Below are 17166 nucleotides of genomic sequence, written 5' to 3'. Positions count from 1 at the left end.
ACCTGAATATCAAGCCTGGTTTCCGTGTAATCACTCACTCTTTGGTAAGTATCTCATCATTAGAATAAAGGCCACACCCCTCATCAGTGATTTCATAAAAGTGATGTCCCACAGAGCCACTGCTAGAGGCCTACTGTATAAGCCTGCTGGTGCAGGACCATCCTGCTGGGATGGCCCACCTGAGCATACCCATGGGAAACACTTGCCTGCTTTCCTCAGACCATCACCTCAAGAGAGCAGTCCTTTCCCAAAGCAGTAGACCACTGTACCTGACGGACTGGGTTCTGGTTCTACTCGTCACTCACTAGCTCTGAGCACATCCCCAAGATTGTTCTCAGCCTCAGTCTCTTCATCTATTACATAAAGGGGGCTTGACTTGAGTAGCCTGTGAGGCTATTAAAACATCCCAGGCTCATTAGACAGGAGCCTTTTTCTTACACAGCCATGGCAAGTGTTCATGGTCATCTTAAACCCAAAGCCAAGAGCTGTCCGGCCAGTCCTGCCTACCACCACACACATCTGTACAGATGGCAGAGGCAGAGGGACCAGCTGCACCCATGGACAGGCCAACGTTCCAGCCAGAAAAAGATGGCGGGACATTATCACAACTCTGCATCAGACTCCTTTACCACAGGTCAGGGGCCCTCATTCCATTTCCAATCAGAATGCTGCCAAAGTTGGGTCATCACAGAAGAAAAACAACTATACCTGGGCCTTCATTAAGGAAAGTCTGCTATGCTGTGCTAAGTCACTTCAGTCATGTCTGACTCTTTGCAACCCTACGGACTGTAGCCCACCAACCTACAGGCTCCTACAGGTTACCATGCCCTCCTCCAGAAGATTTTCCTGACAAAGGGATCAAACCCACATCTCTTAAGTCTCCTGTGTTGGCCGTCGGTTCATTACCACTAGCGCCATCTGGTAAGCCCCAAGGAAAGTCTGAGGACAAGGTAATAAGTAAGAACGTTTTTATTCTTTGGTAAAGTATCTTGCTACTTTGCCTTTTTTCCCCAATGGTACTCAGAGCTGAGCTCAAACTAGGTGATGGCAAGCAAAGCTTGGACTAAAGGGAAAACCAAAATGATTTCCATTTCTGATGTTCCACGAGGAATGTGGAGCAGCCTAGGGACAAGTAACTTGGTCTGTTATCTCTATAGTGTGCGTGGCTTCCCTTGTAGGAATAAAACACACACAAACACACACCACCATATATACATATCTGTATATACACATACACACACTTTAACATATATATATATATATATATATGCACACACATTTTTGAGCTTCCCACATGGCTCACTGGTAAAGAATCTGCCTGCCAAAAAGGAGACACGAGTTCGATCCCTAGGTGGAGAAGATATCCCGGAGAAGGAAATGGGAACCCACTCCAGTATTCTTGCCTGGAAAATTCTAAGGACAGATGAGCCCGGTGGGCTACAGTCCATGGGGTCATCAAAGATTTGGACACGACTTAGCGACTAAACGACAACAAATACATATTTTTAACATATTCCTTATGAAGAACACAAAAAAATAGCACGATTAAATTACTTGCACTTAGTTCTTTGTCTCTAGTTATAATGTGTTCTTTTGTGCTGGTAAAACAACATGTGCTTTAATTAGCAAATATCTGTAAATAATTTACTTGCTTTTCAAATCCAACAGAACAGTGGGGTCGATTTTCACATACATTTACCCAGCACGCATGCTGGGTCTTAAGCCAGACTCTCCCATTGTTCAATAACTACATCAAGCTGTCCAACTCTTGCTGCCCTCCGTGGTGCAGGGGTTGGGGGGTAGGGGGCTAGAAGCCCAAGTCTCAGAAGCCACTTGCCATTTTGCAAGACCTCAGGAGGCAAGCACACAGTGCTGTCCAGCCCAAGCTACAGCAAACTCTTATGATCTCCAACCCTGGAGCCTTCTGCAAGGGACGTGGAAGTGTGCCAGGGCTAAGGGCACTGGAGTAATGGCTTCTAGATACAGGAGTTCGGCTGCCCTCTGCCCCAGACAGCGTGAGCCCCAAAACCTAAGACCCGACGTCCGAGGTCCGTGAATCACAAACCTCATCTAGGCTCTGCAGGGTTAAAAGTGGGCGCCGTGTGTGCAGTGCAAAGAAAGATGTTAAATCAAATGAGAATGACTGCTCTAGGACTGGAGGCACTATTATTTTGAATAAGATTGAAAAGGCCAGAAAAAGCAATTCAAAAACATTTCAATTATGTATTTCCCAGAACTACATCTTTGAGCAACTAATGCAAATGTTACCACCACAATAAAACTTCTTCCCACATAAAAGCATATAAAACAGGTTGAACAGCATATACTTTATATATCATATGCATATTTTTGACTATTAATAAAAAATTCAAAATCTATGTATGCTTTACTCTCCTAAGCAATACAGTAATTATGATTAAGGGACAGGCAGCACAAAAAGAGCCAATTTATCTTACTCGTGCTCAGGAATACTATTGTGTAACTAAGCAACTAAAGACAAAATATGGTCTAATTAATTCACTCCTATGCTTATTTAAAAGACACAATTAGAACATTTTTATTTTCCAGCCTGCACAGTAGCTCAACATGCTTGAGGGTGTAGAAAGCAAAGCCTATTATTCTCAAAGACAAGAGTTTAATGTTTAGTGCCACTGATCAGGCTTGGAACTCAACTCTGGGGAGGAGGGGTGTACATCACAGTCAGGGTGTGCTCGAGGCATGAGAAAGGAAAGGTGGTGGGGGGGCAGGGGGACATTTACAGGGCCACTAGATTGACCAGCAACATGTGGTTTCTACTCCCACTTTTTCTCTCTGCACACGGATGGAGATGAGACCCTGAACATGATGGTCATGTGTGCAAGGACACTCACCACTGTGAGTCCATTTTATACAGCCACCAAGATTCTACAGGAAACTCATGCAATTAAACCACACATCCTGGTCTGTGTGATAAATGTCAAATATCCATCTTTAATGCAGCTAACAGTGCATCTGATTTTAAAAGCAGAATTAATTTACGCAAGTATGTACTAGAGACTGATGCCATTAGCATGTTCTAAGGCACCCTTTCAATGACTGCATGTTTGAAATGTGTCATCCAAATGAACACTCACAGTCCAGGACGTTAGCCGCACTCTTTGAAGGCCCAAGCCTGGCCTGAGTTCTAACCTCCAGGAAGCCAGCAAAGGTCATGGTTCTGCTAGAAAACGCCAAGCCATCCTCACGCAAGGGCACGGGAGCAGATTTTTCAAGAAATGCAGGAATCCATGACCACATTTCTGAGAGGCCAATGAATCCTTAAGCCAACAATCAATAAATTTATTTTAAATTTATTTAAAAGCCAAGCCAATGGGTAATCACTAGCTACAATATTATTCTAAGTGGGAGATGGCAAATATCCAACCACCCTGGCTATAAAAAAATGACAGGCAAATGCATTTGATTCCAGCGATTATATCCTGGATATTGGTTAAAACTAGACTTTGATAAATGAGCCTGAGTCCTATAAAACTAGATGCCACTATGAACAATGGTACACTTTATTAATAATTAATAACAAAGCATTTATTTACATGTATGGACTCATGTACTTCATAAAAATAACATTTCCTTAGTATGTGCCTGACAGTCAATGTCAAGAGAAGTTTTAATTGCTTACAATTTTGATTTGTCATTGGACATATGGCCTCATGAAGACCATCGGTCTGAGAAACATGCTGGTTTGCAGGAACTGCCAATCAACACTCAGGTAAGAAGTGACTTCTCTTCCCTCAAGTTTTATCTTTTCACAGTTTGCCATCCAAAGCCTGACTTAAAAAAAAAAAATCTTTACTTATTTTTTAATAAAATTGCTTTTGGCCACCCCACATGGCTTTTGGGACCCTAGTTCCCTAACCATGGATTGAACCAGGCCCTTGGCAGTGAAAACAAGGAATCCAAACCACCAGACCACCAGGGAACTTCCCCTAAGTCCTGACTTTTTATGGAATGATAGCTGAAAACTGAAAAAGTGCTCAAAGAGGTGGGAGATGCTGGCTCTCGCCTGATCATTCAGTCCCATATAGTCACTAATTTCTTTGGGGAGTTCTCCTAAAAAGAAACCTTTTGCACTTCTTCACACCTGATGGTGCAAAATGATAATAGATTTTAGAAGAGAAAGACGTGCGAGGTGGGCTGCTGGAGCTGGGCCACAGGTGAATGACCTTCTGTGAGTAAGAAAGAAATTGGGCCAAGCTTAAAGAGAGCAGATTGTGGGGAAGACAGCGTTTTAATTATGCCATTCAGTCCTTCAGTAGATACTTGACAAATGCAGTGAATGCTGTGCAGAGACCCAGAGGTAAAGACACAACTTTCTACCCCAATAACAGCACTGCCGTGGGAGCAGAGATGATGGGGTGATGAGCACAGAAAAAGAACACAGATGGCACAGGAAGCACAATATGCAACCCACAGGGGCGGTTAAAACTAACCACTGGACTGTAAGCCCCCTGATGGCAGAGGCGCTTGTCTGTCTTGTTCACTGCTGTATCCAGGCGCCTAGAACAGGCTCTGGCACAAAGTAGGTGCTCTATAAGCATGCATGGATCCAATGAACCTCAAAGGTGAAGGCAGTACTTCCTAATTTCCAGAAAGATACTGAAAGACCACAAATAGTGACTTCAGTTCATCTCCACTTAACTAAGGGACACAGAATCCGACAGCTTTTCTATGACCAGTATCTGTCTATGAAGCAGACTAAGAGATTTGTGAGGTTTGAGCTATTCTCCATTACTCTCTACCTGGTTGTCTAGCACCTAGTAGGTCTTCAGTCAATGTTTGAAGAGATTAGTACATTCGTTTTCCAAAACGATGTAGACGGTGAGCTTTCTTTTGAAAACATATTGCATTTATTGTAAGCACAATTCACTAGTGTGTTATATAACATACTGCTTTTACATTTTTAAAAAATGTGTTGATCTCATCTATCAAGATTGATAAGCTTCTTAAGAAAAACAGCTACATCATGCATTGTTTCACATCCATCTCTGTACTTAGCAAAGCACTGAGCACATGGTTAGCACTCAACAAGTAGCTTTTATTAATTCAGGATAGATGAATCCAACATTGGCTGGAATTAGGATCTTAACCACACAAAATAAAACTTGGTGTACATTTTACTGATTCTCAAATTTTCACATCCTAGGCTCAAAGCTGAAACAGAATTTTGTATATATGAATGTTTTTGACATATTAAAGTATTCCTTCTATTACTGGATCTTGCTCCAAAGCCAAGTAAGAAAGACAAAAAGGTACACAGTCACATTCCTTATTTCAGATCAACTCTATAGGCCAGGGGTCAGCAAGCATTTTCTGTAAAGGGCCAAAGAGTAAATATTTTCCACTGTGTGGGCCATATGGTCACTGTCATAACTATTCAACTCTGACATTATAGCCTGAGAGCAGCTATAAACAATACGTAAACAGTCTGACTATGTTCCAGTAAAACTTTATTTACAAAAGCAGACAGTGGGCCAGGTTAGGCCCTCAGGCCTTAGTTTGCTGATGCCTGTCACAGTCTAGTAACCTCTCTCCATATAATTCACTGGTTTTCACCCTGGTTCTAAAGGGCCTGCTACGCAAAGTATAAAGATATTCCTTCTCTTAGCTTAAGATCATTACTAACAATAAATAACAACTATTATAACAGCATCCAACATTTGTTTCAGGACTTTTAGTATTACTAATTCTCCTGGCAAGGTAGAAACCTTTAAATCCATTTGACAGAAGAAGAAACTGAGGCTTAGAAAAAGTTAAAGAAATTGACCAAGGCTAGGAATTTCTTTGGAAGGAATGATGCTAAAGCTGAAACTCCAGTACTTTGGCCACCTCATGCGAAGAGTTGACTCATTGGAAAAGACTCTGATTCCGGGAGGGATTGGGGGCAGGAGGAGGAGGGGACAACAGAGGATGAGATGGCTGGATGGCATCACTGACTCGATGGACGTGAGTCTGAGTGAACTCCGGGAGTTGGTGACGGACAGGGAGGCCTGGCGTGCTGTGATTCATGGGGTCGCAGAGAGTTGGACATGACTGAGAGACTGAACTGACTGACAACATTGAGGTGATCTCAGAAACTTCTAAAAAATCAGCTCATGCAAACAAACCAGAGGCTGAGAGGCCACCCACGGGTGAAGCAAGGACAGTCCGGCACCTGAATTTCAAAATGTATCTGTGATACGATCAGGCAATCTTCTAAAAAATCCGGCTGATCCAGTTAACAGCATATTTCAATAATAAAATGTAAATCCTCAAGGAGCCTTTTATAATGGCAACACAGCTAAATCCACCATATGGACGAAAGCCAGCGTGATCTGGGGTGACACTTGAATCAACTATATGTTCTAGTAAACTATCCTATACATCACCCTCTCATAGAGAAAAGCTTTCTTTAGGAAGGTCCAAGGCAGTGGTCTCAAACTTTAATGAGAACAATAATATTAATTTTAATGATAGTAATATTGAGTAAATTATTTTAGCAACTCTACTATCTCCCACCTTAGTTGTAAGCACTTTATATATATATTAGCTCATTTAATCTTTAAAATAATCCTACAAAGTAGGTACTTTATTCCCATTTTACAGATGAGAAAACTGAGGCACAGAGTTTAAAACTTTCCCAAGATCCACACAGAGAGAGAAAGACAATTTAAAATGCAAAATTCTGAATCCCAATTTCAGAGATTCTATATAAATTAATTTCAATAAGGGCTTGGGAATATGCATTAAAAATTTTTTTTAACTAGATAGTAAGGCTGGTGATAGTCAAACCACTGTTAGAAACCCTGGCTGCATGCTAGAATCTATAATGACCAGATATGCTTGATCCTGACTCTCTGACAACACTGGCTTACTCATTTACACTCTTATTGCAGGGGACCAGCAAGCCTTGTAGAATCCACCCCATGAAATTCAAGCTCATACATCCACCTATTTTAAGAGGGTATATTGCCAATAGATTAAGCACTTGGCAATCTGAAAAGGAATATAATCAGAAGTTACCCAGTAACAGAGCCAATTACCCGCCTACTTTGCCATTTTCGTCCCCTGAAGAGCTACTGGCTGAATATGGCAATTGTAGGTAATTACCAGACACTTAACTCCTTGCATATGGCCCTGCTCTTCACTTTCATAATTCAAAACAGTATCATGATGAGGCCCAGAAGACTCTACATAGACCTGTTATTATGTTTCTTATTTATAAATTAAGATTATCTAAAGACCCCTATAATCATTTTCTATTCATTTAATTTACAGTGATAAAGTAGTTTTGCCCATAATAATGTCTCGGTATATATAACAATCTCCAGTCAGCCTTACTATTTTTCCCTCCCATTTTGCAGCTGAAGAAACTGAGGCCCAGAGCATTTAGGACTGTTCAAGGTCAAACAAATAGTAAACTATAGAATCAACATGTGACTCTCTGCAATGCTTCTCCTTCACACCAGCTGCCAGTACCCTAAGTATGTGCAGGAAGCAGTGACAGAAGCAGTCCAGACATTATAATAATTATCTAAACTAGTAATAAATTGCTAATGATTATTAATAATGGTATTAAATGTAACTGTTACTGTTATATGCCACTGACTAGGTTTATCTGAACTTTATAGAATAAGAATGATTCTGCTACCTAAATATCTGGTGACCTTTAGCAAAGCTGACTAACTAGTCATAGTTCTAAAATGTACAAGGAACTGCCCACATGAGTACACACGTCTAGAATGTAACATAATGTATTCAAGCTCTAGTTTCAAGAGTAGGTTTCAGCGGGAAAAATACACCAAACCTAAAATTTAAGAAGGTCTAGATTCTAGCAAGTGACTTCTGACAAACCACATAATGTCTGCAAGCCTGTCTCCAGCTGTAAAATGGACATACAAAGTCCTGCCTTATCTAGCCTCCTACAATTACTGCAAAGATCAATAAGAAAATTTCCCTCCCACGCCAAAAAAAAAAAAAAAGTGTTCTAAAGATCATAGCACACCACACAGGGACGCTATTTCTAACCTCACACAGTGATAATTTTCCTCTTTTTAGAACTGACGTCTTCATATTTCAAGAAATCATAAAAAGACAGAATGGTTCTCTTCAAAAAACTATACTGAGTCCTGGCTGTCCTTTGGAAATGGATGCTGATGTCAGCTCAATCAAGAAATTATTAACCTCCATTTGGCTACTTTAAATAAACTGCTCTGGCTGATTAAATGTGCTAAACATTTTCTCAAGTAACAGTGCACATCACCAGGAGACCCTCCTCTTCCAGTTATGCACTGCAAATGGCAAATGCATCATTCAAAACTATTTAAAATCAATAATAAAATCATTTCACTGTATATAAACAACTTAATAGAGTTAAGTGAAAACAAAGCAAAGGTCTTAATGAGAGGGCCCTGTTGCCCCCTCTAGGTGCCAGAGGTAAATGCTGGTTTCTATAGGCTCTCCTCCAGAGAAGACTGCTGTTGCTATTCTGCTAATGAATGACTAACTTAGGCCAGGGGGGAAATGACATCACCAGGGTGGAAAACCGATCTGCATTGGGAAACTTTCTACCTGCTTTACATTTGTCATAATTATTTTGCACAATGTAGCCTGTATTTGCATAATTTTGAGGCGTGTCATTATCTCAATTGAAAATTGTTTTAATATGGCTGAATAATTCACAATGACATCAGCCAAAGTCCTAATGAAATATACAAGTATAATCATACAGCTAATTACCAGCCGTGTTAGCATTAAAAAACAAATCATGCATAATATTAGGCGATGTATACGCAGCTGAGGATTATAAATAGAGCCATCTCCCTCCCCCAAACCCCTGGAGTTTACTTTTAAATAGCAAGATTAATTTTCTCAGGTATGGCTCATACAGCAATGACGAAATGCAAAGATCATTAAAATGGTTCGCTTACATTTCCCCATAAAGAATATTTTTGTAAAAAATCGTGTATTTAAAAATATATCTATTCACTATCAACTGTTTTACCAGATGCAATCTTTGCCTAATATTTCTTTCACTCTCAAGTCAGAATCCAGTATTTAATTACACAACAGAAATTAAAACTGCACCAAGTGGGGTCAATTCAGGGTCTTTAAAAAATATTCCACTTTCAATTAAAAAAAAAGAGCGTGGCCACAAAATATCCCATAAAACACTGAATAATTTCCTTCTGGGTTTAGTCAGAAGTCTATTAGGCACCAGCTCTTTTCTGGATATTTAATCCTTCCCTTTTCCAGATCACAGGCCATGTTGAAGTAATAAATTTGAAAAGCAAATAATAAGAAATCAGGAGGGGGAGGAGGAGGAAGACAGCTGCGCAGGAAAGTTGGGTCGGGGGAGGGGGCCCGAGCTAGACCTTGGCAGGAGGAAAGAGCTCAACCTGTTGGTAGGTTGCAGGATTTTTCACAGTATTTCCAAACAACACCTTTGTAAAATTGCCGGCAGACGTCGGGAAATGTGAACGTTTAAAACCCAGAGCTGGCGGGGAGGGCGGAGGGGCGGAGTGTTGTGGGGGGGGGGGTGGGGGTTGTTCGGGGTGGAGGGAGGGGCTTATTTCCGAAGAGGCAGATCGGAGGGAGAACGTTTTGACGAACTCCAGTAATTAAACCGGCAGAGACCACTGATGGGTAATTCGATTCCCCGGAGAAGGAGTGAACTGGAGATGCCAAAAGTACAATCAACTCCATCAGACCAAGGAATTCTGGAAGGACTGACTGGCAGGCAGCTTCGAGCTCCGCTCCGGGATGAGTTAAACGGGGAACCATTCATTTAACAAAAAGATCCTTACACCTACCTCGAAAGCTCGAGAGCCTGGAACAGACAGAGCTAGCTGCCCTCAAAAGTCTGAGTTTGATTACCGTGCTCTCGCTTGGACAACACAAAGCCTTGCCAGGCGGCCGCGCACCCTCCCTCCCCGCCGCGCAGTGGGCACAGCCTCCCCAAAATAGTTCCCCGGGTAGGTACCACGGCGCTGAGGTCGGTCAGCTGACGAGGGGAGCCCGCAGAACTGCGGTCACACATGAAATGACAGAGCCGAATAGAGGCGGCCGCCCCTGCGCCCGGTGACAGCGGGCTCACCTCGGGCGTCCTCCCAGGAACGCGACGAGCGCCCCCGCGGCCGCCCAGAAACGTGCCGGGGAGGCTCGTTCCCTCTCCACCCTCCCCGGGAGCGCCGTCTGGGCACCGAGGACGCCGGACCCGCAGGGCCTGTGGGCGAGCACACACCCCTCTGCCTTTCCCTCAGCGGTCCGCGTCCCCCACATCCCCAAAGATCGCGTTGGAAGACGTCCACTTTGCGTGGAGTAATTGAAAAGTAAAAACATCAAATGGTCTGTCCGGGGAGAGGGGGTGGGGACGAGAGATAGTTGTTAATGCCTAACGTGTTTGTGCCGGTTACACGACCGCTTTGAAATCCGCCCGGGCAGATCTGCAAGTTATTTGAATGTATTATTCCAGTACCTGTCATTTATCACTTTATTCAACACGTCTTTGCCAACTCAATAGCTTTTGATCTCACTCTGCCTCCATTTCGTAATTTCCGCCCTCTTAAACATATCAAATACTTACTTAAAAAAAAAAAAAAAAAAAGAGCAATATCGAAACCCACCGAAAGAAATCCACCCATCCCCGACCGAGCCAGACTCGAAGGTAAATTTTCAAAAAGCAAAAAATATAAAAAGCATGTGATGTTCAAGCAGCAACAGAAAGATCACACACACGCGCGCGCGCACACACACACACACACACTCACACACACACACATCCTTGAACAAAACCCTTCTCAAACAAGTTATTTGATCTTGACTAAAATCAGCAGTTGGATCCTCTTTGTAAAGCTGACAGCCAAACTCTGACAATGGCAAAATACTCGAGCCCCAGCTAGTGGCGCTACCCCTTTAAAAAAGAAGTCGATCTTGCTCGTCTGCAGAAGTGAATACAGTATTTTCAAGCTTGCCCTGTAATAAGCATTACTACGGGAAAAAATAATAAAGAAAGAAGAGAGGGAGATATAAGTTTACCACCTCGCCATGGTCGCTATTTCTGCCCTGGGGAGTGTCTTCTGGGAGGAAATAAAGTTTAGAGCTGGATAAAAGTTGCCGGCTGGTCCTCTCTTCCCACAACAGCTGGAGCTCCGCTATGCAAATCGGATCCTTTGGCGTACATCTTACAAAGAAAAAGTCGCCAAGGGACAAAATTCTTGGTTTGCCTTCAAGGTGGAATTGAAAAGCCTTGTAGAAAATGTAAGGTCCGTGCAAGCCACACGGTGAGCCGACCCACTGCAGGGGAAAAAAAGCACCAAATAAATAATGTAGCCATCAGAGCACAAACGTCTATTCCCAGACACATTTACACACAGACATCCACTCTTAATACAGAAGAGCCAACAGATATAAAGCTGGGTGGAAAAATAATAGAGCCCACAAATTTTCTGCCTCCCTTAAAAAAAAAAAAAACACCTCCGGCCCCCCCACCCCCACCCCCCGCCACCTCTCCCTACCTCTCCATCTGAGGCGGTAAAATTACATTATGTATGTATGATCAGGGATTTTTTTAAAACAATAAAAATTATTTGGGGGATGTAGAGGGTAAAAGTTTGGTGAAAAGTTTGTGGGGGGCGTGGGTGGGTGCAGAGGTGTGGGTGAGCCGGGGGGCTGGGGGGTGCCGGGGGGTGCCGGGATCGGAAGAGCGGAGGAGAGCGAAATACCTGGAGTGAGTTGGGCTCCATCTCGACGTTCTGAATTGATTGAACTCAACATTCTCTCCAAACTTGTTGGCTTGAATGGATTGCATCAGGTCCTGGAAGGGAGACACATTCTCTGCATTCAGCCGGCTTACTGTCTCAATATAAAACTAAGTTTTTGCCTCCCCTTCGGCACTAAAATGATTGAAATTATGTCCTAATATTTCTCTGACGTCTCAATTTTCAGCTCCTGTCAGAACTATGTAGGTTTCCTTCCAAATGTAGGTTGATCAAATTCATAATCGACAGAAAGGCTCCGTCCGATCTCGGCGGGAAGCGGATGGATCAAGGCAAAAAACGTATAGGGAGGTTTGTAAAAATAAATTCTACCCTAAAATTGTGTGAAGATGCGATCTCCCTCTTCCCAATCTCCCTGGTCTAGCAATGTCGTTTGATGAAATTTTTGGAGGAGACGAGAGCTACCGAGCTCCGCTGTGCATCTGACAGGACCTGCTTGTATATGTCTAATATAAAGAACATTTCCTGCAGAGATTCCGGGGCGCTGCTCCTCTTTCTAATGCTCCTTAGCAGATTTGCTGTTATTAGACATGTAGATTTGTTTGATAGTTAAATTACGCTTCCTCACTGCCATGTTTTCGAGAACTAATCTGTTAAATTATCTTTTGATGCCTATTTACGTGGAAGGGAAAAGTGGGTTATCGATTATATAAACATATAAATATTAATGCATTTGTTCGCTTCGCAAAAAAAAAATACTCAGGAAAAAAAAAAAAAAACAGAACAGAAAGACAAGTGAGCAGCGCACACACATCTCAGGATTTTGCAAACAATATTGAACGGACAGCGACTGCATTTAGGGACTGGAACAATAAACGATGCATGATAAATCAATAAATGCGAGCAGCGAGTCTGCTCGGAATATGAATTCAGGCTCCTGGTTCTGCGTGTGCATTCTTTAATTTTGAAGTATATACACTAGTACGTGTTTACAATGCTGATGGACGCCAAGGGCGCTCTCAAATGATAATGTGTTTATATAACCCAGCGCTACAGGAATAATATACTGACTCCTACCCCACCCCCAACCCCTCCCCCGCCAAAAAGGGAGGGGAGCTTCCTCAATAATAGTTTGAAACTGAAAAAATCCATTTGCAAACTAGTTAAATACAACCAGAAATTAAGCTGTTGAAAACCGGGGGCATGAACCGTAAGACAATAAAGGCTTTAAATGTGTATATTTATTGTTCTGGAGCCCTGGAGCATTGCGAGGTTTGCATGCACGGCTATTATGCAAACACAGAGAAACTTAAGAGCGACAGAACAAGGAACAGGCAGAGACTGCAAAGCCCTCGCTCGCTCCGACCCAGCTGCCGGTCCTCCGCCAGGCTAGATTGCATTTTCGCAGTGTTGATGTAAAATGGTGTACTCGCTTCCCCCACGCTCTCCCACCCCCTTCCCCGCTCTCCTCCCACTCCTTTCAGTATCAACCCCCCTCCCGATTTTATTATATTGGCACCAATCTTTCCAAAGTGGGTCTGGCATGCTAAAAAAGTAAACATGTACTATATGGGGAATAAGGTCTGTATAGTATGACAGTTGAAACTTGATCTGTGATAAAATTACAGGATGTTGAAATTACTAGTAAGCTATTTTTAACGCTTTCGCAACGTTTCACCTCCAGTCACAGCATCTAGTTGAAACAGGATTACTTTAATGAAAATTATATTCACATGGCTGAAGTTAATACACCCGGCAGAGCACAAATGCCTAATATTCAGTGACTTGAGGTGGAAAGACCCTCTGTGTGTATTTTTATGCTTTTTCATAACGTCTGCGTCCGCTGCAGTAAGAATTAGGGCACTTAACATTATCTAAACCACATTTTTGATTCAGAACATGGGGAAGTAATAAAAGGCAAGATCTATCTCGTTTCTATACACACAGAGATAAACGCAAGAAAATGGCAGATCCTCCAATTACAATAAGTAATAAAAGCCCATGCCCAAGAGCCGGTATTCTGAAAGATGTCGAAACTATTTTAATAATTTAAAGTAATATCACAACTCTGCACCATGAAGGACAGTGTAAAAATTCGCAGCCTCCCATCTTTTGCATTAGCCAAATTATGACTTGCACATCACTCTTTAATTATCTTCCTTGAAATTTCATCTGATCTTTCTATTTTATAAACATGGGTTACAAAGAGAAATTACAGCTCTCTGGCGCTTTCTCTCTCTTTTTTAAGTTTATGATGCTTACTGCAGACATTTGATTAGAATAACCCATTTTGTTCATTTTTTTACATATGAATGGATTTGACTGAAGGGCATTTTACATAATTTTTTAAAAATATATGAGAGACACCTAAGGCTTCAGTTAGTCTCTGTCCTGTTAGTGTAAATATACACATCCAGCTCAAGAAATCCTATGTTAAAAAACTTGAGTTGCAGTATTTTGACAAGATCATATTTGAGATCGACTGTGAGTCAGTTTCCTGTATGACCAACGCAGCAGCATTTATGCAGGAAACCTCAACAGAATGCCTGAGGGTATCCCTCGATTGTATATTAAATCTCTCTCTTTAAAAATACATAGCTCCTCATAGCATCTAAGCAACTTCTGCTGGTTTTGGTGCTATTAAGTCTTTAAGGGTCTGTAAGGAACTTCACTTAATTAGAAACCCTATTTCTGTATCTCTTCAAGGTAGGTGCTGAACTAGGCTGAATGCTGCCTGACTCTCGACAAGGTTTTTGAGATGTTAACAATTGCAGTGATCTAGGTCTGAATATTTTTGAATATCTACAATCTTGTAATCAGATGGAAGCTAAATTTCAAAACTGAATCACAGGGACTTCTTCCCTCTCTTATTTTAGCAGCAGCACCACCACCCCCATGAACATAATAAAATCTAATAAATCAAACTTCAGGTCCAATCCTGGAATGACTTTTAAAATTACAGATCACAATGGTGTGTTTACAAAAACAAAACAAAAAATCCTGTATTTTCTTTCTTTAATATTAGGCTTGATAGGCACCTGTAAATTATCTATGTAGCAAATATCCATACAAAGAAAGTTTCAATTAAGATAAGGAGATTGTATTGAAACAGTTCTTTGAAGTAATGTAGTTAATAGCCTGTTTGATTTCTGCTTGTGAGAGAGTAATAACGTGGATTCAAGGCTCCATCAATCACAGAGCAGATGTAAGACTTGAGACACGGACACCCAGGGGAATAGAGGCAAACTCCCGCAGTGCAGGGTCCTTGGGCTAATGTAAAGTAAATACTCATAAACAGATTGAATGTTGTAAGAAGACAATCCATTCAAGACAGTTATAATCATGAAAGCAACTGCTTTATTTATCTATAAAAAAGCTTGTACACAGCTGGGACTCACTGTGTATACAAGAAGAGTAGGAAAAAAGCAGTATATGTTTATACCACACACTATTTCTGGATTCTTTCTTACACCAAAACACAGGAACCTATACCTACATATCTATATCCCTGCTGCTTTGCTAGTCCAAACTCCAACTCTGTTTTAAGTTACTTGGTTTATTTAAAAGGTTAAAAAATTAAAAATCATGCCCGCCCCTCAAGGGAGTGGGGAAGCAGTAGACACATTTTTCAGTGTCTGCGAATCATTTCATAAAGGATCAGGAGGATTAAGTTAGTTGCAAGAACCAGCAGTGACATAATTAGGCAGCTTGGACTATAATAAACAGGATCATTAAAAGAAAAAAAAAAGTACAATTTGAAAAAAGAAGGCGACCATTTCAAAAATTCAACCCTCTCTCCCCAGCTCTGGGACTCCCCCTCCCCCAAATTGTAAAAAACAACTGAAACATTTTTGACCTTGGCTATAATAATACTTCATGTTTTAGCACTTTAGTCAGCATTTTATCTACTAATTGCTACACACTACCGCATGTGGCTCGAATCTGCCACTGCAGCTTTCTTTCATTGGTGAGCGAATTGCTTGATAAAGACTGGGAATTCAACCTGGCTGTTTCCTTCTTTGCTCCCCCTCGGCTCCCCCCCGGCTCCCCCCACCACCTTTTTTTTTTTTTTTGTCTTTCCTTTTCTACCTAGAAGCCTCTATATTTTTCCAGAAAATACCGCATGGGTCAGAACAGGGACGGTGAATGGTCCCCTAATCTCTTTCCACCGGTTAAACTCGGGCCACTTTGGCGATCGCAAGGCAAAAGGAGAAGGTGAAAGGGGGCGGGAGAAACGAGTGGGGCGAAGCTGGGGGAGGGGGAATCCTGGCCTGCTGATGGACCTGATGCTAAGAGATTCTGCACATTGGTCCCCTGGCTAGTCCACAGCTGGTTAGAAGTCCGTGGGACACCGCGCTGCCCACCTGGGGGCCTCCAGTTAGAGGCTCTCGCCCGTCTTGCTTGGTCAAGAAGTGGGGTTCGAGGCGGGTGGCCCCCGAGTCTGCAAACTGATTCGGGGGTTGAAAAGCTAGGACAGTCTGCGTGTCAGCCAGGACCTAGTCCCCTCCCCCTTCCAAGCCTGGCGCCATCGTGAGCGGTGGGGGTGGGTGGCGTTATTAATAAGGCGGCCTCCAGCAGAGCGGGCTCGCCTGAGTCTCCGTTCAACAAGTCTATTGGTTTGAAGAAGGATAAACCGGGTTATATGGGTCATTGCTTTCCAGGAGACCTCTAGTGGTCAAAGGTTGAGGTACATCTTAAATTTGGGCCTCCAGCTTGTCTCCTGCCTCCTGGGCTGTGGTGGGGGTGGGTCTCTAACTCAGGTCTAGACAGTAAAGGCCGGTAGCCTGGAATAGATTTCTCCAGGACTGGAGGCCACAGCCAAGAGAGAAGTGAGGAACTCAGAGAAAAGGGTCCCCTCCCCCTCCCCCACGCCCCTCTCCTCGGTCACGTGATGCACTTTGTGGGCACAGGAGGCCCCAAGTTCCTCTGCCCTTAGTACAGATGGAGGAGACTTCCTATCTTATCTTAATTTTCTTCCCCATTGGGAGACTGATCAAGAATTTTCAGGGAGGTTGGATTAAATTTGCCGAAGCCATTTCCAGTTACAATAGCAATGTTGAGTCAATTTATTTTTTTTCTAATTTATAAATTAAAGCCAAGTCCCATTCCCTCACTCTAGTCACACATAGACCCAAACACCCGCTTAATTTTAACAATTCATTGCCGTCAAGTGCCCTTGACATTTCTGGGGTATTTAGTTTAGAAGTAACTGAAGTTCTTTCTTTTTTCTTCTTCTTTATAAAAGTGCATGCCTTGCAGTGGTGGATGTATGACTTTTGACTAAATTGTGACCTTGTTCCTCTATCTGAAATGCCGCACCATTCCATCTCAGGTGGACAGCATCCTAAGGGAGCAGGTGATGGTGACTTACAGGCTTCTTGTTATTCAGACTCATTTATGATCCACATACTAAGAAAGAATTTGATCAAATTGA

At 42.4% G+C, this 17166-nt stretch overlaps 1 protein-coding gene across 1 annotated transcript in view; it reads right to left on the bottom strand.

The window, feature by feature from the left end:
* The window catches only part of ARID5B (AT-rich interaction domain 5B), a 193025-nt gene extending 181153 nt beyond the window's left edge, over window positions 1-11872 (bottom strand). The window contains exons 1-2 of the mRNA XM_070782166.1: window positions 11739-11872; window positions 11056-11310 (exon numbers count right to left, since the gene is read on the bottom strand). Coding sequence (XP_070638267.1) covers window positions 11056-11310; window positions 11739-11759 — 276 coding nt within the window. The 5' untranslated portion in view covers window positions 11760-11872. The remainder of the gene's footprint in view (window positions 1-11055; window positions 11311-11738) is intronic.
* Between the last annotated feature and the right edge of the window lie 5294 nt (window positions 11873-17166).

The sequence above is a fragment of the Bos indicus genome, chromosome 28 (assembly GCF_029378745.1).
Source record: "Bos indicus isolate NIAB-ARS_2022 breed Sahiwal x Tharparkar chromosome 28, NIAB-ARS_B.indTharparkar_mat_pri_1.0, whole genome shotgun sequence".
Classification (NCBI taxonomy): Eukaryota; Metazoa; Chordata; class Mammalia; order Artiodactyla; family Bovidae; genus Bos; species Bos indicus.
The sequence above is the reverse complement of the archived record's forward strand: the minus strand, read 5'-3'. Positions and strand labels throughout refer to the sequence as shown.